Genomic DNA, 22,672 nt, shown 5'->3' on the forward strand with positions numbered 1-22,672 from the left:
TTTCATAATTCTTCTTTATAATAAGGTGCTCCGCGGTATTTGGATTTTTCTTTATGTTCTTTACGTGAAGCTGTAGAATGGCCCAAGTAATGTTATCTGTCTTATGCATTAAAGGATACTTAAACGACACTTTTCATTTTATTTATCTCAAATATTTCATGATCAGTCCACCTGAAAGCTTTTTCCCCGCCATTTTGGAAGCTGTCGGAGCTTCCGTCAATGTGAGGAGGAAGTGAGTGAAAAGAGAAAACGGAGCAATCGAGCGGAGCGGCCGAAGCGGGCGAGCCAGGGCTAAAAAACATCACTCAACTCGTCTTGACTACCCGGGCTAACTTTAGCTACATGTGCTGAGGTCGAGGGGGGAAACTGATCTCACCTGCAACCATGCCGACAGTTACTTTACCGCCGAAAGAGAACGCTCTCTTCAAGAGGATCCTGGTGAGTTGGTTTTTAAGGAGCTGCACAGCGACGGCAGCCGAGTTTGGAGCTCTGTTGGCGCAGTCCGGCTCTTACCGGAGCTCTCCGGCTGGTAGCGTTTAGCCTGTTAGCAAAATGGCATCATTGAATGGGGTTAGCTTGGCTAGCCCGGCCCCTGATGTGCGCTGTCACTGCGGTACAAAGCCAAAATGGTTGTTCATGACTTTGATGTTATTCCGATATATGCTTCCAGTGTGGTTAAATGGCACTACAAACATCTGGATTTTGGATTAAATAGTCGGTATTTGTGGTTTATTTGCGACAGGCCTTAGCACTGGGAAAAGCACGTTAATGCTCCTTTCAGCGACAGCTAACCCGTTAGCCGTGTGTGCTGCTGAATTAGCTTGCACTTACTTAGCTTCTCACTCAGTCTTGTGAATGTTGTGGCATTTTAGTTCCTGGCTGCGTGCATAGCTGCTGTCTTCTTAGCCGGATTGCGTTTACTTGGTCAGATGTGTGCCATCTGACAAAGTAACGTGCTTGCAGGCCACCTGGCGTTACTTAATCGGCTAACTCTACCTAGCTAGTTATCTTGGTATGTGAGGCACTAAACAAATGTCAGTAGCAATCTCTGAGTTGTGGGGGCCTGCAGGCTCCGTCATGATCAACCTTAGAGGCTAGCATAGGCCGACGTAGATGTGTATGATGTGTGAAAGCCACTGGAAGTCCGGGGAGGACCGGTGTGACCGTGTCAGCAAATCTGTAGCCACTCCAGGCCTGCTGAGCTACTGATCCATCCTTCCCTTTCTCCCGTGTTGCTGGGTTGTTCATGTCCTATCTGCGGGCAGTTTTACGTGGGCCACACGTGTGGCTGAACAAGCGTGAGTTAAGGATTGTCACAGTATTTTTCAGGAAGTGCGGTTAACTTTCTGTGCGCTGCATGCCAAACTAGTCCCCCCCTCTCTCTGCCATCATGCCTGGTGCTTGGCGGTGTGTACCACTAAACAGTGCTGCATGGGCATCTAGCAACGCACTTTCCAGGAACTGTGGAGCCTTGTGGGCAGTGAGCACTTCAGCGTCACAAACTGGATCTGATAAACATCATTGTTTTAAAAGGCAGGGACTCAGCTGGGACTTAGCGGCTCTTTATCTGAGTATTGGCAGTCCCTATAATTCTGGCACAGAAAACAAACCTGTGTGACCTGCACCTGAACTTGAGACGTTAGTAGCTGTACGTGTTGCATTCCTTGGTGGGAGTTTAGCCTTTCATGGAACTGGTGATAATCGGTTATTTTAAAGCTGACTTGTAATTACAAAAAGGAATGAAATTACATACTTTCCATATTTAAAAAAAATGTAGAAGTTCTGCAAAAACTCTTAATTTAGGCAACTAGTAGTATAAATAATTGGATGTTTCTTAAGGTAGGAAATGGTTAACAGAAAATCTTCCACCAACAAACTCAGTGTTTGCTTGTTAAGTCTGATGTCATGAGCCAGGTCCAAATTCACCTTCATTACCCAAAAGAAAACAAACACTCAGGCACCGCAGAGAGTTACAAACAATCTGGTTTCTTTCATCTCCAATAAAATTATCAGTGCGTCTTTAACACTCTGACGTCCATAAAAAGAGGATTTATGTTGACATAAAAGGTTAAATACAATGTTCTGACTTAATTATTTGCAGAAAAAAAGAATACACAGCAAAAGAGAGAGAGCGAGACAGTAAGGGCCTCATCCAGCACAGTAGAAGCTTGATTTAGCAACAGCTGTTACGTCATCACATAACAAGTAGAAACATTCTTGTTATACTTTGTGCAGTACTGAATTGCTTTTCAGTTTGAGTGGTCTTTAATTTTGTACGATCTCTGTACGGTAAACATTTCACATACTGCGAACGTCATTTTAACAAAAACTCTATAATAGAACCAGGTGAACTTTACGTCTTCTTCAGAGTTAACAAGGACTTTAAAATCATTTGGTGGAGTTGTAGAAAATGAAATTACTATTATTACTCTTCCTGCTGCAGAGATGTGATGCAAGCTTTGTCCCCCTCTGGCTATAGCCAGGAGCAGACCACACCTCTCTTTATTATTGCCTTCCCAGAGTGAATTCCCAAGTGCATTATTGGAATTTGGCAGTTGTCTAGCTTTTCATTGACAGTTGAGGTGGATACGTTTCCATTTTGTGGTTTCAGGATTCACAAACATGCTGCTATTTTCCTGCCTCACCTAACAGTGTGCCCTGTACCGGTAATCTTAATGTAATGGTGGTTTTCATCAGCTGTCCTGTTAAGGCTTTTGAATTTGAAGGGCAGTGCAATCCATCTAACAAGTGCATCACAGGAAGGGACAAAAAAAAAACAGTGGCAAGCACATGTGTTCTTTGTACTATCTATGCTGTTATAACTTATCTGCACTTTTCAGGTCTAAAAAATGCCGTGTGTGTTGTCCTGGGATGCATTCAGCTACGGGACTTGTGGATAAAAGGGTTTCTAGGGTTGTCAAACTAGGGGGGTTTGCTCTTACAGCTCTTCTTGCTCTGTCTTCCAAATTACATGATATGTAGGTCACAAATCAAGTATATATTTAGTTTAATGCCCCATTAATTCATTGAGTTTATATTGTTCTGTGAGATTCATAGTAAAATCTCCCTCAAAGTTTTGCCCTATATGAAATAAAAGTGTGTGGTGACCAGCTTCATCCATCCTCTTCAAATGAGTGAAAACAGAAGGAGGGTGTTTATGTCTGTTGATTTGATTTGAAATTGGAGCAGAGATGTTTGTATATCTCCACAGGGCATTTGTGAAAGACATGGCTGTGTGTGGTGAAGAGCTGAGTAAAAACCTGGGAGACATTTCATATGTATAAAAACAGACTGAACAATTAGAGCATGAAGAAAGTAAAGAGCCAGGCAATTGTTGTTATAAATTGTTTCAGCTGTTCAGCTGATATCATCCTCTGATTTTGCACTAATTACATCAGGCTAAATTAATAATAGTTGTTTGTGAGCAACAGAGCTTTCTCACCGTCCATGGAGTTCAATCAACTGCTGAACTTTAAACTTTGTCTACGCCTCTTTGGCTTTATTATAAGTAATATTTTGAGTTTAAAGGAAAGATTAAGTTTTAGCGGGATTACTAATGATTGGTGTTTTTTCTGAGGGCTCTGCCTGTGATGATAAAGTGAGTTCACACCCCAGCACTGAGTAAGAAGTCACTACTGACATGAACTCCTGTGAGTTGGGCCTTCATTTTCACGTCCTCCGTTCCACCACGATTTTGATCTGAAATAATCAAACTATGCGTTGAAATGTCTAATCGAAATCTAGCATTGGCACTTGGGACTTCTTGCAGCGATCTGTGCAGCTTAGAGCTGAGACTCTGACTTACGTCTCTGGTGGTGGCAGAGAGTATTCTTGATAAGCACAGCTGATGGTCTTAATGCTTCTAAATTTATATGAAGCACACATGGTATTATCTCAGAGGACTGATTACTTATTGTCTGTGTCAACGAATCATAATCATTTATAAATGAATCATTTAAAACATAGTTTTATATAGAAAGGACTCAGAGAACCAGCAGACACAGTTTGAAAGTGACTGACTGTACTTTAGTTTTTACCAGTCTGCACTGCTCATTGATTAATACCCACTTGAGTCTGGCATTGGCCTAATGCATTCTTGATATTATTTCTCTAAATACATACCAAACATTGTGTTCTTCACTCTGGCTTGTGTTACATGCCTCTTCCTTCTCTTTTGGATTTCCAGGGAAGAGAAATCATAATTTCCACTCCAGTTTCACTTGTAGGAAACTTTGGGAATTTTTCCTAGAGGAACAGTTAGCTCTTATTAAAAGACAATGTAGAGCACAAGCCGCTGTCATTTTGATTTGTTGTTCTACAATTAAACCAGCATTTCTGATTATTAGTAATTGACGAGACCAATATTTAGCATCTCATTTAGACTTCCAGTAAAAACACAACATATGTTAGAATATTGAATTAAATAAAGCTTGGCTTCAGTTTTTTGCATTGTACACATTAATGTGTTATGGCAGGAAAGCAGTCATTCAGAACTCAGACTGCAGACCAGATCTGCCTCTTTTACATGACCTGATAATGAGGAGGGATGGTGCACTGTTGATCCTTAAATAAAACTGCAGTAAAACAAATGAAGGCAGGATCTACACGGGTGTGTTTCGGGCTTCAGTGCTCTCGCTTACTGTTCACTTTAAGTAGGGTTGTGTCATGTATTGTCAAACTGAATTTCGGATCCTGTGCTTGGACACCGAAAGTCAACAGAATTTCAACTTTGAGTGCCAGCGGAGGCATGAGCTGATCATATCATGTTAATTCAAAGTCTCCTGTGCCTTTATCTTAAATCAAGAGACTGATGTTGGTAAATCATCACGTTGATCATTGCGGCGAATAAACAGGTTGTTAAAGAACAAAGTTACTCACAGGCAGCGAGCTCAGTAACTGGGCCTGCTGCATGTTCTTTAAATGGATTTATTAAACAAAGGACTGACAATGTGTTTAGCACTGGGCTATGAGGTGCCACAGAGGTGCACTACATGGAGGCACCTAAAGAAAGCTCCAGGTGCTCCAGGAGAGAAAAAGGACAACTGCTGCCTAAAGGAAAACCCTCAGTATGTGTCAGGAGTATCGGAACAGCTGAGACGCATTTTCTCTAAACACAATCTCTGTGGCTTTCAAACCCAAAAACACGCTGCACCAAAAATTGGTCCACCAAAAGTATCGGGTCCCCTGACACAAAAAGAGCAATATAGTGAAAGCTGTTAAGTGCCAGGAGGATTGCCGTGATTTATACATCGGGGAAACCAAACAACCTCTAGCTAAGCCGATGGCACAACACAGAAGAGCTGCCTCGTCAGGCCAGGAGTCTGCAGTCTATTTACACCTACAGGCCAGTGGACACTCTTTCAATGATGGGAATGTACACATCCTGGACAGGGAGGAACGCTGGTTTGAGTGCGGAGTCAAGGAGGCCTAGTTTCACTCATTATGTAAATGTACCGTTTATAAGGTTGAGGAAACCTGCAGTCAGCGGAGACTGAAGAGTCACTTGGATGAGCAATGAAACGTTTCTCCCTCTGAAAACGCTACGTCCAGATGAACAGAATCAACTTTTGGGATTTCCTTACCTGAGTGATTGAGCATGCATCAGGACAGATGCATGACATTCTGTAACCTTGAACACAGTTTGAGTGTCCTTTAGGGATGGGTATCGTTTAGGTTTTATCCGATACCGGTGCCAAACCAGTACTTTTGAAACGGTGCCGGTGCTTAAACGCTGCTCAAACCGGTGCTTAAAGAATGGAGAACACAAAATTGGTCCAAAAACCTCTCATGTTCAGCTGGGTTTTTTTGTTTTTTTTGTAAAAAGATAACAATGTTAGCCTTTTCTGCAGCTATAGGGCATATATGGTATCACTCTTGGCTGGAAGCAGTGCTTAAACAATGGAAAAAACACAAACTTTGTCCAAAAACCTCTCATGTTTAACTGTTTTCCACTTTTTCTTTGGTCATTTTAGCCTTTTTGCCCAGGGTGAAGGGAGTATCTGCCATCAAACAAGAAGACAGCCGCATGTAACTACGACGGTGTTTGCTAGTTCACCTTACATGCATTAATGTAATAATGTGGTTAGCGTACTCAACGTAAATTACACACGAACAACATTAAGCTACTCACGCAGAGGAGAACGGCTGCTGCTGCCATCATCATCCGTCATCATTTCTGCTACGCTGACAGGGCTAGGGGCCAGGACTCTAGTCGTCGGGTTTTTGGGGGATGTTGCTAACTCCAGGTCCGATAACAGGCACCACACCCGCAGTAGATGTGCACGGTGTGAGGTCTCGCAGCAAGCTATCAAACACGGTGCATTTCTTGGCTTTAAAAAAAACGCTGTGTCGCCAGGTGTTTCATCAGATTTGAGGTGTTACCTCCTTTGACAGTATCACAGTATCAGCTTAAAGCACTTGTTGCAGGCTGCTGAGTTTGCATCTTTTTCTGTGAAGTACAGCCAGACTTTTGATCGCTTCGCCTTGGGCATTTTTAATCTATAACTCTGCTCTAAAAGAACGTACGTACCTGGCCCCGCCTACTAACCTCGGAAACGTAAAATGATTGGCTAGAATTGGCTCAGGAAAAAAAAAGCACCGAAATGTGCGCTGCTTTTCGGTCTGGTTACTACCGTTTATGTCAGAACAGGACACCGGTACCCATCCCTAGTGTCCTTTGTATGGCAGCACAGACAAAAAGTGGAGCTGCATACGTGCACATCTGCACACAGGTGAAGAGAGTAGCGAGACATCAGGTGGTTTATTTAATTCCCACTTCCAGCATGAAGAGTAAGTAATGACTACATATCCACAACAAGCACGCTGCCATATATGGGCTCATTTACATACAGCGACGAATGGTTTCAGTATACCTTAATGAAAATAAACCTGAAATCATATTTATGCAGGATTAACTTGAAGACTGTCTTACAGCCATGAACAGGTATTCTTTTGTTCCAGAGTACAATAAGAAGATGGAGCCTTACACTCCAGCCACAGGCAGGACCTGAGCCTCTTTCTGTCCTCCAGCTCCACATCTCAGCTGGTGGTGTAACTGTCCCCATAGTTCAACAGTGAATTGCTTAATTTCGTAACCAACCTTGGCACCCATATGTGACGTTGACGTCATTTCTGGGGTTTTGTTTTGTTTTTTTTTCACTGTTGGTGGAGCTGCTGGTGGTACAACGCAATGCCATCTGCCAGCTTAACTCTTCCTGCCTCCCTCACAAACACACAGTCTCCTCTGACCACCAGCTTAAAAAGCAGAGGGGGTTTATTGCTGACTGAGCAGCTGCTTGCTTATTGGAAATGTAGAACCAGTGTAGCTAGTTTTTAATATTTTTGGAAGGAAATTGTAGATGCTCAGAACTATGTCTGATAATGTTTCGCTGCAGTAATACAGGGAGACTCTGGTAGTTTATGACTACAACGTTGAAGTGTTGACTGACCAGAAATCTGTTGTTCAAGGTCTTTAAATGTGCAGTACACACAGTGCTGGGCAGCGTGACCACACATTTGTATTTTTTCAGGCTTTTCCTGGCTCAGACGGGTAGTATGTAGTAGATGGCAGTAAATGCAAATTGGACTGCAATGAGCTTGTGTTATTTATCATTATTATTCAACTGATTAAACTCAATTCCTACATTATAAAACACTGAAAGCATCGCTGTCAGTGTTAAACGGGTGTTACAGGTAGGGCTGTGCGATATGACCAAAATCTCATATCCCGATATTAAAACATCTATCGTCTGATAACGATATAAATCACAAAAATGTAACATTTTCTGTAAATTCTGTGAATGTCGGGCAGCTCGACTTGCGTGAAGTGTTTCCAGCTGGGCGTCGCGTACCTGGAGTCGAGTTTTAACTGATGCATGAAACGATACATTTTTAGACATAAGTTGTAACAGCCGCCGTTTTCTTTGTGAGTATTTATTACACATTGTGCTGCGGGGAAAAGCCTGTTCTAACGTTTGAGTCTAAGGTTTATTTTTTAGCACCTGACAGCTCCTTTTTGCTTCTCATCCGTAAATACTCTGCATCTTTCACGTGATTCAGTTTATTTTGAAAAGTCTCAACAGGACCTTGAGCTTTATTGTGAAAGGTTTATGTGGAAAATAAACAAGCGGACACGAGGTGGTTTTACCGTCGTTGTTGCTAACGACAACACATAAAAACAAGCGCTTGTCCGTCTGTAATGTGGTTATATTAAATATAAGAGAAAGAGAGAACTTTAGGAAATTAATATAGCCACTACAGTGACCATCAAAACGATGAAAAAATATTGCCGTAAACAGTTTATTTTGCGACACCACGAAACAAACGATAGTGTAAAATGAAACGATAGACGTTTTTATATCGTCATCCGATATATATCGTTATATCAAACAGCCCTAGTTACAGGGTAAAGATAAACAGCTGTACAGTTGGATTTGTGAATTTAAAAAGTTAAATTTTTAGAGTCCTTGTTGGTTTTTCTTATCTGAAAGGAATTTTTAAATATATGGCAACTGGTGAACCGTCCTTTTGAAGACTAGACTAAGTTTGCATGCTATGATATAATCTTTGTACTATACAGTGCTGCAGCAGCTATGTTTTGGCCCCTGTTTTCTATTTCCAGAAGGCTGGCATTGGTTTGTGTGTTTTTTTTTTTTTTTTAAATAATAAAAGACCATCAGTATATTCACTAAATAGAAGCTTTAGCCTCATGTGACTTCAAACTTTCTCTCCGATTGGTCATTTAACTTGTGAATATAGTCAAAGTCATCAGACAGTTTCATTGTGTGGACTTTATCAGCAAAGAGAAGCAGGCTAACAGTGACTTTGAAGTAAAGACTGGTTTGCTTTAGCCGTAATAGCCTTTACAACGGCTTTGTTCTGAAATTAACTGAATTAAAATGTGTGCAAAGAAAACAGGAGAGAAAAGTTTTTCTGTGGACTAGAAAAGCTTGCTGGGTTTCCTGTTGTTGTGGGGACGTTACTGTAGGAAATAAAAGTTGGTCCTTGGTTTCTCTGATACTTGGAATGGGTGATACGGACCTGCACCGGTGCTTGAACAACGCAAAGGCACATGTCACCAGTGTCGGCAGGCCTGTAATGTACTACTGATAAAGCCACCGGGAGAATCTGGGCTGTAACCGACAGCGTTTCCTGACGAGCGTTCGGACTGTGGGCGATAAAAGTCTAAAACACTGCAGCTTAGCCAGCTGATCCGGCCTGTGTGTAAAATATAGCAGCTGTAGATAAGAGGAGAGTTGAGTGTTGGAAGTTGGACACAATACTTCATGTTTATGTGCTGCATGTTCAATCGCTGTCTGTGATTAAAAACATTTGCATTTTAAATTACTCAAAAAAATATTCTCACAATTTTTCTTTGGCGTTGATTAAAACGGCGCCAGAAGTTTCTGTGTAAGGGGGGGGGGGAATGAACGTGAGTATGATTAGGTCCAAGAATCTTAATCACGATTATTTTGGGCAAGACTGATCACTCACAGACTCTGGAAAAAATGTGTTATTATACTTTTAATAAAACAGAACGTGTCTTAGCAATGTTGAAAAATCCATTTCCTGGATGAAGTCCGTTGGTATTAAGTAGATGCAAAAGCAGAACGAGCAGAGACCGAGAACACGGGCTTGACCCGCTGACCTGTTTAAAAGTCACTTTGGCCTAAAGCGATTTCTGTCCTTCCTCTCACAGCGATGTTACGAACACAAACAATACAGAAATGGGCTCAAGTTCTGCAAACAAATCCTGTCCAACCCCAAGTTTGCTGAGCATGGAGGTAAGCAGCAAAAATGTAGCTGTACGGAATTTTTCTTTTTCTCTTAAATGTGTTTTTCACCATCTACTGCATCCTTTTCTTGCTGCAGAGACCCTGGCAATGAAAGGCTTGACCCTGAACTGTTTGGGGAAGAAGGAGGAGGCATACGACCTGGTGAGGAGAGGCCTGCGCAATGACCTCAAGAGCCATGTCTGTATCCTTATAGGCAGCACTGCATCCTCTGGGTTAAGCAGCTGTCGCTTTGAACTATTAGCAGTGTCTTTTTGCAGGATGGTGTGTGTGATGCTAAAAGGACCTTGAGGTGCCTCATATTGTGTAGAAGAGCTCTGCTCTCGGTGGAGCACTGTCAGCACATTCTCTCTGTTACTCTCTTGCAGAGAGTGAAGTCTGTGCACGTTGCTGGTGGATGAGGTCTATCTGAACCTAAACCCCGCCTAAAGTCAAGACAGAGCAGCTCTCTGCAGATACACTGCTATCTCTTTAGCTTCCACAGTAATTCGGTATCCGGGGCATGTTTCCGTCCCTCAGAGGGCGTGCTTTGGGCCACGTATGCAAAAAGAAAAAAAAAAAGGTGTGTTCTTTTAAAATAGCCGAGGCTTTGCAACACATCAGGATTTTAAATCACGGCGTTACGCGTTGCATAAGCTCAGAATTATGATTGGTAGTTCATTTAGATCATTCCTTTGTCATTAATCAGTTTTAAAAATAATCATGTTCAGCCACATTGGAGACGAAGCGTGAACAGCCTCAGAAACATTATCCTGTCCATAAATGTTTTATGGATTTATCTCTTACTAGCCTTTTAGATTGGCCTCTCCCTGCTTTAGTTTCAGTGGTGCTGGATAAAAACTTAATCAAAACACTGTTTACACAGAATTTGGACTTGGCAGCACAGCAGCTAGTGCTAGTAGTTTTTACTTTGTGTTCAACCCACATTGAACACAGCGTTGAGATGATTTTTGAACAGCATGAACAACTTCATAGTTAGCTACTGTTGGAGGTAATAGCCTCTTTTTTCCCCCCCTTTGTTTGCGCAGGAGGAACTGTAGAAGCCATAATTGTTACAACTCTATTTAAGGATCTTTTTTTAGCTCCTGCAGAAGGATAGGAAATTTCCCAGTATTCAGAGACCTTTGAGTGTAGGTGTAGGTTACTGGTCCAGCTCCTAATGTTCATGGATTGTTGGGACACATGAATACAGCACCAGAAGCAGCCATTAAAAACACAACTTTTAAAGTTGGTTTTCTAAACTAAAAGTATTAAATTAGCTTAAATATAATTTTGTTGTGTGTCTCTATGTAGATCATTCAGCGCAGCCTGTTTTATTAAATCCTCACACTTACAGTTTTGTGGGTAAAATTGGTTAAAGATAACAGCAGTTTAATAAGATGCACTTTATCTTATGCGAGGTCCATGTTGGCCCAGCAGTGTGGCTGTTGGACTACGGAAAGGGTAAGAAGCAAGTTTGATGACAAATGGCTTGAGAATAACAATTACTCTTCACAGTTTAAGCCAGAAGTGCTTGTATGTCAAAGGTGCTTCAAACTTGGGACAAGGTTTTTATTTTTACATTTGAGCAACATCTATAAACACAATCAAACACTTCTTATTTGGTTTCCCTGTTGATTTTAAACTGATATACATGTAATTACTCGTACAAAGTCTACTTTCACATTCTTCTAAATGTAGATATTATGATGGAACAAAACAAGGAGACAGAAATCACCAGTGAAGGTTTTAAATGAATCAGACAAAATGAAACATGGTGGCATCACAGTGGCTCCCACCACGCAGCAACACAATGAAGAGGATGACACAGGGCTGCAAGTAAAGGAAAGACCACATGATGCATAACTAGTGTTTAGCTATTACAAGGCTTCAGAGTTCATATAACAGAAAATGCAGGAAGGTGCCTAGTTCCTGAGATCCTTTTGCTCTGAAAGCAGCTTTTTAAAAGATCACATCACTTCAGTTCAACCACAAGAGAAGAGGTCCAATGAACCCCACTACCCTTTTTTTGTACTTCATTTGATTGCATCATACGAAGGGCATTGTGCATCTTCCTTAACTGGCCTTGCGTCCCAGGCTGGCATGTGTACGGTTTACTCCAGCGCTCGGATAAGAAGTACGATGAGGCCATCAAGTGTTACCGCAATGCTCTCAAGTGGGACAAGGACAACCTGCAGATCCTCCGAGACCTGTCCCTGCTGCAGATCCAGATGAGGGACCTGGAGGGCTACAGGGTGAGTCATGGGGGGGTTATGTCTCTTTAAATAGTAATTGAGAGATGTTGCATGTTCTTAATCAAAAGCTGGGAGGTTTTGATGAAAAGTTTGGCCACAGGAGATAAACCTTGTTGGCGGAGGCATATTTTTAAAAAATAAATTAGTAAACTTTTTATAAAGGAAAACAAAAACAGTCCTCAGTTTGTGGGGAAAGAACTTTCCTGAAGAGAAGCACACACTTCCATCTGTCGCCCTGCCTCATCCAGGACGCAGTATGGCTCTGAATTAGAGAGGACTGGGCGAATCAGCATCCAGATATCAGGTTGCAGTCAGTCTTCACAATGTAGAACAGCTCTCCTGGGATTTAGATGCTTTTATAGTGAGAGGTATGAAATGGCAAGAGGAAAGTCTGGCTGAAAGGATTAAAAAATATGGATGAGAGGACAGGGAGGGGCTCTCACTCGGAGTGTATTAGGTGTTAATTTTAGTTCTCCCTGAGCCAGCTAGCAACATCCTGGTGTCACTACCATGAGTCAGCACAATCACTTTCTCTTTGTTTATCTTCCCAGCACTGCCTCAGGTTTGAGATAATGTGGGCTTATAGGGAACGTAGTATTTTTCCACCTGATGTCAAATTAACCCAATGCCGGCACGTTGTCTTTCTCCAGGAGACACGGTACCAGCTGCTGCAGCTGCGTCCAGCCCAGCGGGCTTCCTGGATCGGCTATGCCATCGCCTATCACCTCCTGGAAGACTATGAGATGGCAGCAAAGATCATTGAGGAATTCAGGAAAACACAACAGGTTAGACACAGCGACAGTTTCGGATTTGTCTTACCCGAACCAGGAGACGACTTTCAGTTGTTGTCAGTTTTGTTGTCACCCTATTGTGCAGCTGGCCTGAATTTCAGTTTGAATTTCAGTGATCTCAATGCCAAGGTCAGAGGTCACACTTTCTGACAGTATTGTGAATGCAAGAACTCGAGAAGGAAGTCACCTTGGACTTTGACATTCATACCATACGTGCATCTGCTAGGAGGCTGAGGGGGATGCACCGAAGGCTGCCAGTATTTTTACTTCTGATGTTGCAGTTTTAGATAGTGGCCACTTGCTCACACCAGTAGCACCTTCTGCTAGCTACCAGTGGGATACAGTGTAAATGAAACAAACACAGACTATTCAGTCGAGACTCTGCAGCTGTGCAGAGGCCACTACTGCAAACACAGACCAGGCACCTATTTCTGTTTAGAGAGTGTTTCAGAGCTGGCACAGCGGGAGTCGGTGCGTTAGATTTCAGTACAAGCTCTGACCAAGAACCCAAGATAAATCTTAACAGCTTACCTTAAGCAAAACTTGTAGTTTTTCCCTTAATTTCTTTGTCCAAAAATATCTTTGACTGGCATTTAAAAAAATAAAAATTAAAAAGTTGCACTATCACTGATAAAGACCATCTTACTTATCCTTAAAAGTAGGGGTACAAGTAGCTGTTACAGCCAACTGGTCCTTATAATCCTTCAGTCTAAAAACCTGAGATTGTGCTGAGGTTAGTTTGTGAGTATCAGTTGAAAATTGCTGGCAGAGTGTGGGCTGATCTTATTTGCTTGTGGCGTTGTTGATGCTTTAGCTTTCCACCTGCTGTGGCTAAAACAGAACACAAAGACAAAGAACTTTAAAGCTGTTCACTGCAGCTGCTGTTTGTGCTGCTCATTTGCACTTTTTTCTCCTCCTTTGTGGTGAACCTTCCTGTCATTCAATCAGCACACACTGATTTGGCTACACCCTGTTGGCTTTTTAAAGCGCTGCACCCGAGTCGTCGCCATAGTTTCTGCGTTGGCCACATTCCTGCAGTGTTTGTTTCTACGCAGCAGGGGCGGTACGCAGACGCACACCAGTGTGGACCAATAACTCCTGCTGCGTGGAAAGTTTGTGCAAGGGAGAACCCCTGCCACTAAAGAAGCTTGGATATGAACTATTTTGTGTACTACAGACACCATGCACTGCTCCACGCTTTGATGAGTAACAGGCTTACTCGTATTCGTGACGCTGTAGGTGTCTGACTCGCTGATTTACAGTGAGTGCTTTGTAGCTTCGCAGCCGGTGGGTGTTTTTTCTGTCGTCTCTGCATTGGTCACAACAGCAGTAGAGCTCACTCGCTTTCACTCTGGCGTGCTCCTGATAAGACCAGCCTGCTTCCTGTCTTTGTGCCATCTGTGTAATACAATGAGCTGGTGTGACCGTGCACACACACACTGAATAATTCAGAGTTTCCTGAAAAGCACAGCAGCTCCTGGAGGTTTTCAGTCATGCGTGCCTGGTACAAAATGTTACTGACACTCACAGTGGTCTGGTCTGTTCAGACGTCTCCGGACAAAGTGGACTACGAGTACAGCGAGCTCCTGCTCTACCAGAACCAGGTGCTGAGAGAAGCAGGTTTGCACAAGGAGGCCCTCGAGCATCTGTCCAACTACGAGAAGCAGATCTGCGATAAACTGGCAGTGGAGGAGACACGAGGTGGGTGACTGCAGAGTCTCTCTGTTAATCCTTGGAAGTGCAAACATCTTTACCAAAGTAACACAAAACAAGCAAAACTTTATTTAAAGAGCACATTTCATTCACAGTGGCGGAATGGTGTTAATGGTGTGATAAAACCTGCTGCCACTAGGGGGAGCAGTGATGCCAACAGTAATCTGGCATAATGCAGGTGCTCCAGCAAGCAGCTGCAGGAGAGAAGGGCAAACAAGCTTCAATAAGCTGTCTAGAAAACTTTTCTGAGGCTGATTTAATTTTTCTATCTCTGACATTCCTGTGAGCAGAAGTTTGCTGGGTTTTTTGTTTTGTTTTGTTTTTGCTGGCAGCCATGATGTTTCTTGGCTTGTTATCTCGATTTAAGTGTTTGCGCTCATGTTTCTGTAGGAGAGTTACTGTTGAAGTTGGAGCGTCTGGATGAAGCAACAGAAGTCTACCGCCGTCTGCTGGAGAGGAACCCAGAGAACTGGTCCTATTATCACGGCCTGGAGAAGGCGCTCAAACCAAGTATGACACGAGTCTTGTCATCGCTGACTTCTAAAATATCCACATCGGTTTTGAAGCTGAATCCTGAATTCCTCTCAATTTTTATTTATTTTATTTTCAGGTACTGTAGAGGAGAGATACAAAATCTTTGAAGAAGCCTGGGAGAAATTTCCCAAAGGGTTGGTGCCTCGCCGCCTACCCCTCAACTTCCTTTCTGGTATGCAGCTCCTTTCTCCGCTAAATCAAACAGAATAAAGCCAGTGTTAACTTAGATTTAGTTTTAGTCAGCCTTTTGACTAAAACACCCTTTAGCTCTAGTCATAATTTAGGCCTGTAATTAGTATAGTTTATATTTAGTTGACTAAATATCATAAGATTATCGTAGACTAAATCTGAAGGTTATTCAGTGACTAAAATATAAAGAGGTTGGTTGTTTTTACTGGCAGAGTTGTTGCAAATGGTTTGCAAAGCTTCGTGTTTTCATCTCACTTTTATTAGTGATGAAAGTGTAAGTACATTTCATCATAGCTTTTGTCCTCGTACATTAGTTTTTGTTTAGTTATCGGCTTTTTTCATCAGGGAAAAAGGTTTGTTAATGAAAACTGACCAAAATCATTAGTCAACGAAATTAACAATGAATAAAACTGCAGAGTAAAGATTAATTTTCTTTTGTTTTGTCTTTTTGTTTTTCTCTGAAGGTGACAAGTTCAGAGAGTGTCTGGACAGGTATCTGAGGATGAACTTCAGTAAAGGCTGCCCGCCCGTCTTCACCACGCTCAAATCGCTGTACAACGACAAAGAAAAGGTGACGGCACACCTGCTGAAGCTGACTGATCTAAATTTAAACCACAGTCACATCCTCGGACCAAAAGAGTCTTAACGAGGCTCAATTCCAGCTCCATTTAAAATAAATAAATAAAAAATTGGAATAGCTTTGCATGAGTTCAAAATTATCCCTTATTATCTTATCCTGGGCCTCAGTGAAGCCCCTCAGCTCATCCTCTGTATGAAACGTATGAAATTAGCATCCACCATTGTAAGAAATATTTATGAACAATAAGTCACTGTATTAACTGCACGATTCTGAAAAATCCCCTTTGCGTCACGCTTCATATTTACTTTGTCCTCCTTTCCTTTTAGGTGGCAATTATAGAGGAACTGGTGGTCGGCTATGAAACCTCATTAAAAAGCTGCCGAATGTTCAACCAGAACGGTGAGAGAAACATTTCAGCATCCTAACAAACCAGACGAAGTTAAACCAGCTGTAAGTTTTTGTGTAGCTGTTGCAGTCGTTTGGTTACAACCCTAACGAGCGTCTGCTTCTGCTGTTCCAGATGACGGTAAGGAGGAGCCTCCAACCACATTGCTCTGGGTGCAGTACTTCCTGGCACAGCACTATGACATGATCGGCCAGCAGACACTGGCTCTAGACTATATCAACACGGCCATCGAGAGCACGCCCACGCTCATCGAGCTCTTCCTCATCAAAGCCAAGATTTACAAGGTGGCGCGCGTGTCTGATTTGTATGATTGTGTACTATTTTAGGCGCGTAGTTCTGCTGCGGTGGTGTTCTCGATTGACCTTTTTCGCTCCTGCAGCATGCTGGCAACATCAAAGAGGCTGCCCAGTGGATGGATGAGGCCCAGGCTCTGGACACTGCTGACAGATTCATCAACTCAAAGTGTGCCAAGTACATGCTGAAGGCGACCATGATCAAAGAGGCCGAGGAAATGTGCTCCAAGTTCACCCGGGTGAGAGAAACCGTGCAGAGTGACAGCTGACCAACCGATGAGGACTTTTAAAATGTCAAAACAAAATGTTGGCAAGTGATGATGAGTACAATCATCATTGTACTCATCATGATGAGTACTTTCTATCTTTAGATCTCTGATAGAGTGCTGGAGATATGGAGAGCTATAGATTCCCACTTTTCGTACAAGCTGTAGTGATGAATGGCAAAGTAATTGTCTGTGATCAATCGCAGCCAACATCGTTTTAAAGTGGAGGATGAGTCATACACATAAACATCTCCATAGTCAAGCACACACAGAATTGTGGACTTTAAAATAATCCTACATTAGCAGGATTCTAGCTATTCTAATGTTCTTGACCAGTTAACGCAACACTCATGTAGGGTTTTAATGCAGACCATAGGCTCAACACTGTTAGTTCACCTCATCAATAGCATTCAGTTAAGAATGGATCCCCATGGAACACATACAGTAATGGTCAGACTGCCAGTGCTCATGTCTATGTCTCATGTTTCTGCAGGAGGGAGCGTCCGCAGTGGAGAACCTGAACGAGATGCAGTGTATGTGGTTCCAGACTGAGTGCGCGCTCGCCTACAAAGCCATGAACAAGTTTGGAGACGCCCTGAAGAAGTGCCATGAGATTGAGAGGGTGAGGCTGACGGGATTTAAACTCGGTGCAGAAGTACATGCTCCCTAACCGCCCACATAAAGTCTGTCTGGGTGCTAAACTTGTTCCTTTTTCACTCTCATCAGCATTTTGTGGAGATCACGGACGATCAGTTTGATTTCCACACTTACTGCATGCGGAAGATGACGCTACGCTCATATGTGGACCTGCTGAAGCTGGAGGATGTGCTCCGGATGCACCCGTTCTACTACAAGGCCGCAATCACGGCCATCCAGATCTACCTGAGCCTCCACGACAATCCGCTGACGGATGACAGCAAAGAGCTGCAGGCGGACACTGGTGAGAGACGCACAGTGAAGATCAAGCTCTGAGTCACTGAGGCTCTTATCAAGGGAAGGCCTTCACTGACCGTCCTTTTTGTCTTCACTTCTCTAGCTAACCTGTCGGACAAAGAGCTGAAGAAGCTGAGGAACAAGCAGCGAAGAGCCCAGAAGAAGGCCCAGCTGGAGGAAGAGAAGAAGAATGCGGAGAAGGAAAAGCAACTCAAGAACCAGAAGAAGAAGAAGGAGGATGACGACGAGGAGATCGGAGGGCCCAAAGAAGAGCTCATTCCTGACAAGCTGGTGAAGGTCAGTGGCCGATACCTGAAGTATCAAGGTCTGTGTATCAGTTTTTTGGACTCGAGTTTTACTTTTTTGTCTTGCACATTTGCTTTTACAGGTAGAAAATCCACTGGAAGAAGCCATCAAGTTCCTGACGCCTCTCAAACACCTGGTCAAAGACAAGATTGACACCCACCTACTGGCCTTTGAGATCTACTTCAGGAAAGGTTGGCGCGCACATGTTATCTTTTGTTTTTTACTCCGCCAGTATCACCCTCGTCCCCATTTCTGCCTTACACATTTACTGTGTTCTCCTTTCAGAAAAATACCTGTTGATGCTCCAGTCAGTGAAGAGAGCTTTGGCAATCGACCCCGACCACCCGTGGCTGCACCAGTGTCTCGTACGCTTCTTTAAAGGAGGTATGGGAGGATTCATTATTACACTACCAGCGCACGCTCTTAAGCACTCTGTTTTAATTGCCTCTCTATGCTGTTGCTCTTCTCTCCTCTGTCTCCACCTCATCCTTGCATCATCCTTTTTCTCTGTTCCCTCTTTGCAGTTTCAGAGAGCAAGGAGCTTCCAGAGGTGGTCAGGACGGTGCTGAAGCAGGAGATCACCCGGCTGTTCGGAGACAGCAACGCTAAGAGCTTCAACCAGGCCTACCTCACCAAGCACTCCAACTCCATACCACACCGACTGGCTGGTAAGCCTCTTTGACCCTCACTTCTAATACTTTGGTACTTAATGCAACAACAGTTCAATTGACTCTTAAGAGCCGTACTCATGAAAACATTTAAGGATATTTGAAATGACCTGTAGGCTGTTTCTTCCATTGTTGCAAATGTTTTTTGCTTGAATATCACTCCGTTTGTTTGTTTGTTTGTTTTTCCCCCCTTCTTAGTTCATCTTTGCACCCAACGATCCCTTAAAATGTAATTTTTCAAGCCCTGTCCACAGGGCTTTGTAGCTGCCGGGTGGTCACTAGCAGACATTTCAGGTTCCTGTTGCCTAGGTAACCCTCAGACTCATTTACCGCCTCCTATGTCAGTCATAGGTATCCTCACTCTGAGTACTAATTCTTTCAAATATTTTAGAGCTGAGAAAGTTGGTACCTACTTACAAGTACTCTATTTAAATTTTAAGCAAGCCAGGTTTTTTGGGGGCGGGCGTTGCTGCTCGTTGGTCCCGTTGTGGAAACTTTGCACCTAAAGAATGATAGATGGGCACAGACGATGGCCAACCTGTTCTATCTTAGTCACTGATTCACATCATGCATGCCCTTACCTCTTACCTTAATATTAATCACCTTACTAAACTCCCGACTCCAACCTCAGCCCTAACATGAAACCCAAAACCAAGACTTACCCCTGAAACATGCCTTTAAAGGTTTGTGGACCAGCCTCATGCTGCAGAAACATCTCTACGATGGATTGAACTTAAAATGTAGAATTATTAAAAACACACTTTCTCTCAGACTCACCTTCTCTCTCCCGCCTGCAGCTGCGAAGATGATGGTGTATCTGGACTCCTCGATGCAAACGAAAGCAGCAGAACTGGCCGGTGCACTGGATGAGTCCCTGAACAACAGAACCATACAGGTACGTATTGACATCATGTGAGAAGATGGGAGGGAAGCAAAGAAACAGTTACAACTATTCTTATGCTAAACACACACTGGATTCTCTGCTGTTGTGGAATAAAAGTTAGTGTACCAGGTCCTCATGGCTCACATGCTGAGTGTGTCCATCTCTCTTGGATCGACCTGAAAAAGGGCTGGAGCAGAACAAGCAAGTTTCTTCACTGAAGTGAAACCAGCCAGACAGGTTTTCCTAAAAAGTTGGTCAAAGGACCGACCGCAATCGAGAAGTTGCAATAAAAACCGTGGTAACCAATAACGTCAGGAAGTACAGCAGTTCCTTTTGAGTTGGGATTGTGACAGACTGTGATAAACTGTCCACTCCTCCCTACCTGAACGTAGCTTCTTTTAACCTTTGTCCTCTCGTCTTCAGATCTGCACAGAGGTCCTCGAGTGTCTTCGCAGTGGCGCCCTGGGCGACTGTAAGGAGCACGCCGAGTCGTACCGCGCCGAGTGCCACAAGCTTTATCCCTACACGTTAGCTTTCATGCCCCCCGGATACGAGGAGAACACCAAGATCGCCAACGGAGACGTTTCCACGGAAACGGAGGAGCTAGCCAACGAGATGTGAGCACGGCAGTACAGCAGCGGATGAGAAAAGGAACTGGGCCGAGCACGGAGCCTTGTGGTACGCCTGCGGCAGCCATTTTTGTAGAGCCGGACACAGGAAGCGAAAAATGGGTGTTTCGTCCTCAGGCTCAGCTCAGCTCTGACCTGGCTCGGCTCGGCTCTCTCCCACATGGGTGAAAATCAGGACTCTGTGTGTGCGTGCGTGTGTGTGTGTTTGGAGGGCGTGTTTGTGTGCGTGCATGTGTGCGGTTGTGTATTTGTTGGAAACAGAAGGAGGAGGGAGGGGAAGAAGAAGATAACAGAGTGTCCATTTTACTTTTTTAAAACAGAGCTGGCAATGCTGAACATGAAAATAAAGAATCAGGAGAAACTGAGCGCTGGTTTTCCTCTGATTAATAACAATAACGGCAACGGCAACCACTCGGGCGTGACTGCCAACACGTCGCATACTCTGCTCCTCTTATTTTAAAATAAAAGCTAATCTAAATGAATATGGGACCCGGCTGTCGGTGAGGGACGGGGGATGGGGGGACTGAGTGGAGCGGATCTGATCTCTGACAGGTCCACAGGAAGCCGAGCGGGAAGAGTTACCTGAAACGGACACTGAGGACGACCACAGGTGTTTCTGTATCTGCTGTGACGCTCACTCAAGTAAAACGCCGGAGAAAGCCGCCTCGCACGTCGAACAGTTTCCCCCCTAAAAAAGTGCTTCCCTCGCAGTTCCAGGTCCAACATGGGAACACGTAACCCTCTGTCCTCGTGGAGCACCTCGTAGCACAGAATAAAAACTGTAAAGATTGTGTGATGCGTTCTGTTTCAAATACACAGCTACTCTTAACTTTTCTATATAGCTCTGAGAGAGATGGATAGACCTAAGCAATACCACAGACACTCTTACAGATGATAATAATTCCAGGACCTGGTTGAAGCGGTTACACGGAGCCTCCGGGCGGTCACTTTTATTTATGCAGCACATTTAGTAACAGGAGTTTGGCCCCGGGTGCTTTCCAGACGAGGCAGAGTCACTTGTGTTGTTGCTCTTTAGAAATGGTTTTATCTGCATGATGTACAGAGACTCTTTCGATGAAGGCGTTTACGAGCCTGTAGTGCTTTCAGAGGGATCTTCTCTGCTAACTTTGAAAGTCTGAAGTCAACATCCACTGCCCCCCTTTTGCCAAAATAAGACCTGAACAAAGGCGAGTAAACGTACAAACATCTGGAAGCTGTTTTACTTCTGTACCACCCCCACATCTTGTTTTTCTTCCCCTTCTTCCTCTGATTTTGGTTCTAATGTGAAAGATGAAATCTGAGATGGTGATGTATGATATCTCTGGATTTTTGTATTAAAACCAACAGGAAAAAAATGCTTGTTAGCCTCCCTGAGCTGCCCGTGTTTTCTTTGCAGGGGTTAGGTAAAGCTTTTGCGAGGACCAGGTTTTACCTGCTGTTTCAAACAAACTAACCTTGAGTGGAAGTGGGTTACAAAGCCCTGTGACACCGATGCGGGCTTGGTAACCAAACATCAAGAATGTGCAGCACCTGTTTTGTGTGAGCTGGAGGAAAATCCACACGCCTGCAAAAAATTTTGTTCTGTGTGATTATTTCAGGAGGACTGTTTCACCAATAAAATAAAATAAAATGGCTTTCACGATTTTTCAAATGGTGCTTCATAGTGTCAAGTGTTAAAAATCCCAATAATAATAAAAAAGAAGACGAGTGGGAACATTTCAAATCAGAGTAGGAAGAGTTTCCTGTCGGTGATCTTAATGCAGCAGCCTTTACGAGAAAGGAGAGGGCATCTCAGTCTCTACCTTGGACAGAATAAAGGACTAATGCAATATAAACATTTCATTCACAGAAAATTCAAGCACAAACTCAACCATGACGAAGTCTGTGTGGACTCGTGTGGCCTTTAGAAAAACTGCAGTTGTTGTTACTGCTGTGTTGGCTTGATTATCCAACACCAGGGCTTTCCCTTTCGTGTCAGCACTACCTCTTTATTTAGAGACACTTCAGTGGTAACAAAGGTGATTTCGTACCTGTCACAAAGTAGGAAGGTGCAGGGTTTTTCCTGCACTTTAACCAAACAGGTTTGGCCTCGTACCAAAGGGAATTCACCAGGACTGTGGTTTTAAAAAAAACGAAAATGTTTGGCCAGGTTTTTTACAAGCTGGTTTTAAGTTACAGAGTTTAAAGAAGTACTTTATCAAATGGCCAAAAACAACAGAACAATGCACAGACTTCTGTCAGATAACAGACTTTTATGCTTCCTCTCTGTGCTGATCAGTGCTTATGTGTTGTAGGGAAAACCCCACAATTAGGTCTTGGTACTTTATATTGGAGCCTTTCCCTGCTCACACAGGCATGATCACACTGTGTGCTTTAAAGGCTTTTACACTGTATTTGACAGAAATTTGTGCTTTCACTTATTTTCATCAAATCCCACCTAACAAAACGGGTTAAAG

General features: G+C 43.3%; 1 protein-coding gene across 1 annotated transcript; it reads left to right on the forward strand.

Annotated features, from left to right (window-relative positions):
- The first annotated feature begins 207 nt into the window (after window positions 1–207).
- On the forward strand, window positions 208–21,861 carry LOC116331483 (N-alpha-acetyltransferase 15, NatA auxiliary subunit-like). Its single transcript, XM_031754185.2, is given in 21 exon segments — window positions 208–438; window positions 9,698–9,782; window positions 9,871–9,975; window positions 11,868–12,025; window positions 12,676–12,810; window positions 14,364–14,517; window positions 14,920–15,039; window positions 15,140–15,235; window positions 15,717–15,823; window positions 16,159–16,231; window positions 16,353–16,522; window positions 16,618–16,770; window positions 17,291–17,419; window positions 17,524–17,737; window positions 17,834–18,027; window positions 18,119–18,227; window positions 18,322–18,420; window positions 18,561–18,704; window positions 19,502–19,599; window positions 20,011–20,098; window positions 20,101–21,861. Coding segments are annotated over 21 exon segments (2,769 nt in total). The 5' UTR covers window positions 208–384; the 3' UTR covers window positions 20,385–21,861.
- Window positions 21,862–22,672: the final 811 nt, after the last annotated feature.

This window comes from Oreochromis aureus, linkage group 6, assembly GCF_013358895.1.
Source record: "Oreochromis aureus strain Israel breed Guangdong linkage group 6, ZZ_aureus, whole genome shotgun sequence".
Taxonomy (NCBI): domain Eukaryota; kingdom Metazoa; phylum Chordata; class Actinopteri; order Cichliformes; family Cichlidae; genus Oreochromis; species Oreochromis aureus.